The sequence below is a fragment of the Malurus melanocephalus genome, unplaced genomic scaffold, assembly GCF_030028575.1.
Source record: "Malurus melanocephalus ecotype Western Australia unplaced genomic scaffold, MMel_1.1 scaffold_423, whole genome shotgun sequence".
Classification (NCBI taxonomy): Eukaryota; Metazoa; Chordata; class Aves; order Passeriformes; family Maluridae; genus Malurus; species Malurus melanocephalus.
In genome coordinates, this window is record NW_026623655.1 from 540,955 (window position 1) to 547,909 (window position 6,955).

General features: G+C 44.0%; 2 protein-coding genes across 3 annotated transcripts in view; both read right to left on the reverse strand.

Moving 5' to 3' along the window:
- The window catches only part of BBOX1 (gamma-butyrobetaine hydroxylase 1), a 12,546-nt gene extending 11,835 nt beyond the window's left edge, over positions 1–711 (reverse strand). Inside the window, exon 1 of one of the 2 annotated variants that reach the window (XM_057379772.1) lies at positions 519–711. In XM_057379772.1, coding sequence (XP_057235755.1) covers positions 519–521 — 3 coding nt within the window. In that variant the 5' untranslated portion in view covers positions 522–711. Of the gene's footprint in view, positions 1–90; positions 411–518 lie in introns of those variants that run through there. The other variant, XM_057379771.1, reaches the window with a different exon arrangement.
- Positions 712–3,151: 2,440 nt separating this feature from the next.
- On the reverse strand, positions 3,152–6,860 carry FIBIN (fin bud initiation factor homolog). Its single transcript, XM_057379773.1, has one exon. It carries the CDS (start codon positions 6,669–6,671, stop codon positions 6,042–6,044), a length of 630 nt encoding a protein of 209 aa, XP_057235756.1. The 5' UTR covers positions 6,672–6,860; the 3' UTR covers positions 3,152–6,041.
- Between the last annotated feature and the right edge of the window lie 95 nt (positions 6,861–6,955).

Below are 6,955 nucleotides of genomic sequence, written 5' to 3' on the forward strand. Positions count from 1 at the left end.
AGCGTCACTCGGAACCGTCTCGAATTTAGACCGATGATCATCGCCGGGCGCATTTCGCGAGAAGATGAAGGAACGATTTGTTTTAAATACCTTTTTCTTGTCTGTCAGAGCGACCTGCWGGGCCACGATGTTGATATCGAGCTCCTGCAGGAGCAGCCGGCGCGCCCCGGCTGAGGGCAGGCAGCAGCGGGAGCACGGGCAGCTGTCCCTCAGCCACACACACGGATATCGGCTCTCCCCGCCATCCTCCCACTCCACGCACACAAAATAGCCCAAACTCTCCACTTTGCGAATGCCCGGGCTCATGCTGAGCTGCTGGGAGCCGTGGAGCTCCGGCAGAAGGCGCTGGGGACAGGGCAGAGCTCCTCCCTCGTCCCGGCCCTGTGCRGCCCGGCCTCAGGGGCTCCGAGCCCTGTGAGGGTGACAGTCACCACCCGCCACCTTCTGGGCTCGGCAGTGGAACAGTGAGAGCCAGAGAGCCCTCAGGAGATCCTAAAACACCACCGAGAGCAGCTCACCATGGAAGAAGTCAGTCCGGCGAAAGGAGAATGATTGCACCCTCCCTTGGGACTGCCCAGGCTTCAGCAATGTCGCTTAGGGAGCAGGTACTCAGACACRTCTGCTCAAAAATCCCTTCGATTCGATCCACCCAGCATCTCGGCCAGCTTTTGTTTCTACTCCTTCTGACCAGGATGATGCCACAGCCCAAAACCTCTCCTTCTGTCCCCTTCATTGTGGGGAATGTGTACAAACCTGGCACCAGCGTGGTGATGAGCCTTGGGACTGTGACCTCCCTCACGCTGAACCCTTCCAGAGTTTATTTCAATATGTGAATCTATTTGCTTCACTGCCCCAAGACACACTCAGCTCTTTCATTTATGTCTGTTTATTGAAGTCAATGAACTTGTGACTGCGTATCACCACTGCTAATTAGAAGAGAATCAGGCACTKGAGCTTTGGTATTATTCAGTTTGCTGGTTCTGCAAGAGGAAGTGTGAAAATTATTACAGCAAAAAGATTTCCCTTGTGGTGAAATTAAGCATTTACTATTTAAATACACTGTAGTGTTTGCATTAGACTTCTGTTTCTGTCTTCACTGTAAACCAATTCTTCAGGTTATTCACCCGCCAAGAGAAATCCCATAACAATAAAGAGGCTGTTCGTTATTTTCCTTCAGTTATTCATATCACAGTGTCACTGTTAAAATGAAAACCCATTTCAGAGTGACTAAAAACATTTRTTACAACATGCCCTCTGGATGTTTTCCTTCTTAGACACAGAAATTGATTAGATCTTCAAGTCATGTTTTTCTGATTTTTAATACGAATCTCAGTTGAATTGYATTAAATTAGGAACAAAATAATATTAATTAAAAAAAGGATAAAGCCTGCTATAATGAAAAATTGACTCCTCTTCATTACCCAAGAAACTGCCCACACAGAAATGTAAAGGAAAGAATTTATCATCACCCAGGAAAAGGCATAACGAGGTCTTAGATAAATTCAGCTGAGAACCTAAAACTAAAAGTCCACTGAGTTCATTGTCGTGGACTAAAACCTAACACTAAACTGAAAACCACAGTCACATTATTTTTGAGAAGATATAACAAATGGACAGAAAAAAAACATTTTGTTGTTTGGAGTGTGTCTCAATTAATGTAAATAATTGTATTTACATTATACACAAAATGTATAATATAAAACTATTCGTGTTAATAAGTCGCTATTATAACATTAAAATGACTCCATGTTGGTGACTCCTGTTACAGGGAAAAATCTGCAGAGTGGAAAATACATGGAAAATATATGGAAAATATGATGTGAGTACATTGCTTTTTTGGTCATCTTGTACTTCACAATATCTAGCACTGCATAATGAATCTTTTAAAATGATTCCAAATGATAATGATTCCAAAGAAAGTGCAGACGTGAACAATGACTGCTATACAGACAATTTCTAAGCACTTAAAAGTCTAAGGAAGGTTGTCATCTGAGAAAATATGGTACTTTTGGCATTGTCTTTCCCTATGAAAGAATGTTAATGGCATGCTGGAGACTGCCAGCAATACCTCCCCAAGGTGAGGCACTTTTCAAGCAGGAATGACTCCACACAGACATGAATGACTCTGTCCAAGCCACATCGTTAAAAATGTAATGGTTATGGAGACCATATGTTTTCCTTGTTGCAGAGTTAGTCATTAAATTCTGCCTTTTCCAGTTGTAAATTGATGTTGTAGGCAGGATGACAACTCAATGAAAAAACCAAAATAAGCAGTTTTAGCCTTTTTAAACACATATGTTCTAACACAAGCTTTTTTTAAAAAAAACATGTAGCACAGTCAGGGCTTTTTGCCAGTTTTACATACTATAGGAATGAAATACAGACCCACAAATTGAACAGTTTTTTGCTAATGGTTCACCAAAGGAAAAAAAAATGTAGGTAATAAAACTTAAATAAATTCCCCAATGATCTGTGAGTAAAAATACGTTTTAAAAGACAGGAAAATGACAGAYTGAATTCAAGAATAGAGGCTGTGAAATGCACTTCACTCGACAACACTTCACTGTTAGCTGAAAACTTCTTTTAATAATCACAAAATTGATATTMAAGAAAAATTAGCAAGAAACTGGTAAAGCAACGTGAGGACCATCACAATAAACAGCCACAGCAACAGGAATAGACACATCCAACAGAATTTCTCCCCAAAATACACAATTTCAGAGCCCTGTAGCTCACAAGGTTGTTTCTAGTGATGAAGGATGGAGTATCCACAGCTTCTCTGGGAAATCTGTTCCTCTTGATGGAAAACTGAAGTATTAAGTAAAGTCTCTATGACTGTTCCAGCTGCAGCATTTCTTTCCCCAGAAAATAGTATTTGGCTCTTCAGTACCTTCAGCTCTTTAATAAATTCAGAAATAATACATGTTTTGAAAATATACAGAAAACCCCCACTAAGTCAGTTCAACTTTAGCTCAAACTTTTGCATTCTGAAGAAAAGAAAAAAGTGTCCAATACCAATGCAATATTTAAACACAACAGGAGGACATAATGGGTCAAAACAGCTGCTACAATCATCCTTTTAAAGCTCTCTGCYTAAAAATAATTACCAAATTTTCAGKKATAAAAGGGCCTTTTCTATTTGAARTAGSCTGTATAAACKCAAGGGATCTTCGTRCCTTCCAAATAAATAAGTTTTATTAGATAAAAAAGCAAAAGCAGGACATTTATAAGATTGCAAAAAGTATTGCAATATAGTTTTAATGGTTTTTAAAGGAAAAAATTGAATTTAAAACTTTGAAATTCTGAATATCACTAAGCACGCAGTTCTTGCAGGCAGCTTTATAAAAACCATTTCATGTCATCAGCATTGACTCAACAATTATATGTTTAACATACACATTTGCTCAGACCAGCCARAACTATGTAAATCAAATTCTAGTAGATTTAAATGTCCTGAAAGATTTTTGTATTGGCTTCATTAAATCCACATAAGATTGACCATTTTTCTTAAATGTGTGAACTAACACATAGACCAGACTCAAGATGCCTTCATTTTCTTTTTAAAGAAACATTTGAAGCCTTTAAAAATCAATGCTACTGAAACAAAATTAGAAATCTGCCATAATTAAAAAATAAAAATGTTTCTATTTTACTGCAACATAAAAAAGTGTCAGAAATTAATATTTTTTTATCCGAAACATGAGTGTGGATTATAAAGCACCATAGTCTTGCTCCATTAAAAACAATTTACAGGGCATGGAGTGGAACAAGTTATACTGTAAATACTCACATATCTTCTGCTTTGGAAAGTAAGCATTCTGCAAACATTTACTCTTTTGGTATGTTGCATACATTGGAATAGTTTCAGCTCGATCAGAAGTTTGCTACTGCAACTACAATAGTCAAGCTGCCTAAAGCATATTCAAGAAGCTGTGTTTTATACTACAACCACCATTTTTCCATCAGGATTTGAATACTGCTGTTATATACCCCAAAAAAATAGCACGGTCATGCCATTTTAGTTTATTTACTGATGTTTATAATTCATGTGACAGCCAATGACTCAAAGTAGGTAAACAGAGACTAAAAACTTGCTTCAAGAAGCCTCTGGGCACAAATGGAACTGCATGACATCTTTGGGGGAGACTGATCTCAGGCACTTCTGAAGGCTGGTCCAGCTCAGAAATGCCATATGGTTTGCTGAGATAGTGAGCAGTCAACTCAGCTCACTCTTGTGTTGTGCCATCCACCCTTAGTGGCAAGGAAAGTATCACAAATAAACCCATTTTTAAGACCTAGAACTTGTCATCCTTTCTAATTTGACAACAGGAAAATAACAGCGTGGTTCCAATAAAAAGTCAACCAATAAAGAGTCAACCAATAAAACATTTCCTTTATTTTTTTTAGCAAATCTTTAGATACTGAGGACTCAAAAATGCAAAGTGGCATCTAAAGTATCTTGCTAGCAGGCTCCATCTCACTGCCTTCAGCGAAATGAGCCTGGTTCTGTAAGAACCTACCCTTGTGAGACTTTGCCGGTGCCTTCAGTGCTCTGGTCCCTGCTGACTTTTGTTGAGCCACTGTGCAGCTGAATAATTCCCTGCAGTGAATAAACCACTGGATGGTTTGCAGATGAAGTGGTGAAGTGTAACTGAATGACAGCAGGATTAACAAGAACACACCTCCAAAGTGCGTCAGCTTCTCTTCCAGTGCCATGGGGCTCCTAAGTGCTTCAAAAGGCTTACAAATTCAAAAGTCTGCCCAACAAGCCCTTCTGTGTTGTTCCTTTAAAGAAACTTGCATACGTCGTGTGTAAATTTTTATTTGTTTTACCTAAAAAGCAAGTTATTTCACTTGGYAGGGGCTACAAACTTGCAATTCTTTTGCTGAAAAGGCACATTTCAACTGAATGTTTTAAAATTAAGAGCATCTCGGAAACTAATAAGACAAATGTACTTATAACATTGTTTTCAAATATTTATTACAACAACCCATGAACTTYTTTCATCCAAACATCTAATCTGCCTGCAGTATCTGTACCCTAATAGCCACATTACTCCAAATTATCAGTTAAATGAGTCTAGAAACCCAAATAACCCCCACCCTCCTTCCCACTGGGCACTTTTGCTATTGTCTAGGACCACAAATAGTTTTATTAAYAGCTTAGCTAGCAAAAGTACAAAGTCGCCAACAAGAAAAGTCACTGTGCTGGCACAGACAAAACCTTTTCGTCTGCTTTAGAAACGTGCTCCTGGCTCTCAAACCTGSGATCCAAAACTGTAATTCACCACTAGGGCTCATTCTTTTTGCTATTAAAAAATAATCTTGGCATTCTCAGGATCTGACATAAGCTTTTTTTTTTGGCTGGTTCTTAGGGTTATGACAGCTTAGAGTCACAGATAAGCAAGCCTGGAAGTACAAATCCTGCCAGAATGGTTCCCATCTTTCCAAACGCAAATGAAAAATCACAGTTTTATGTAGTGGAACGTTTAACTTGCATAGGATACATACCATTACAAAGAAAGCAAACAGAGGGCCAGAGGTTTCACCCTGGGCTAACAACAAAAGCAATTTAAGCATTTGCTACACGGGAGTCTGGAAGGAGCTGGCCAGCACCTCACTTCAACTACACTTATGGCAGAACAGGTGATATACAAACGAACAACAGGGAATCCGAGATGACAACGCTTCCTTCACTTTGCAACCAAAGATGAATGAAGTAACAGACGGCAGATTTCGGAATACGGGAYATTAACTTAGACATACCTCGAAACTCCCGGTTTTATAGAATTGTGCTATGTATTTAGAAAGCAAAAACAAAATAAATAAGGTCTTTCCACGAAGGAGAATGCATTTTGGTCGAGTCACTAYCCCTGGAAGCGTTCAAAGATGAGTAAATGCGGCACTTCTCAAGGCAGGTTCAGGTGACATTCAAAGGTCGGACTTGACGCGAGGTCGAAAAGCCCTGATTCTTAGGGTTTGTCCAAGGAGGTGCTCTTCCAGGCAGACACAGGGGACTGGCGGCAGGGCTGGGGTGGCTCTCAGGAGCGGAGATAATCATTCTTGAGGCGGCTGAGGCGGGCTCCGTGGCTGCGCACCGTCAGCGCCAGCAGGTCGTACTTGTCGCGCAGCCCGCTGGAGACGTGGCGGGTCTCTCGGAGCAGGGCGCGGGCGTGCAGCAGCAGCCCCAAGAAGCTGTCTCCCAGGCGGGACTCCTCCCGTCCGCCCTGCTCCTGCCCCTGCCGGAATTTGCCCTCCAGCTCGCTCAGCGAGCGGTCCGAGCTGGAGTAGGCGTCGCTGATCTGGGCGGACTCGCGGCGCAGGTAGGCTCCGTARCTCTCCTCGCCGTCCAGGTCGTAGGAGATGCTCCTGCCGATGCCTTCCAGCACCCGGCCCGCGTCCTCCACCTGCCGSCCCAGCACGGTGAGCTCCTCCCGCAGGCTGAGCCCGGAGCCCGCCGCCGGTGCCGCCGCGCCGCAGCGCCGCTGCTCGCTCACCCGGAACAGCAGCTGGCACCGTTCCGGGTCGTCGTTCTCCTCGTAGTCCCCGTCGGGGACAAAGTAGTGGTGCAGGCTCCCGTTGGACATCTCGGGGTAGAGCGGCCCCTCGAAGTACCCGCGGCACAGGCTGCAGAGGCACAGGAGCCACAGCGGGCGCACAGGGAGCGGCATGCTGCGGCCGGCGGGCAGCCTAGGGCCGCCCGTGCCCCATGGGTGTCCCCGCCGCCGTCCCGAACAAACGCCGAGGAGCGCAGCGCCGCCGCAGAGCTGTGTGGCGGTGTGGGGCCGGGGCTGAGCCGCGCCGCTCTTAAGGGCGGGCAGCAACGCTGAGGGGGAAGCGGCCCCCGCGCTGCGCCGGGCAGGACAGGGCAGGGCTGAGCCGGGCTGGGCGCGCCGCTCTTAAGGGCGGGCAGCAACGCTGAGGGGGAAGCGGCCCCCGCGCTGCGCCGGGCAGG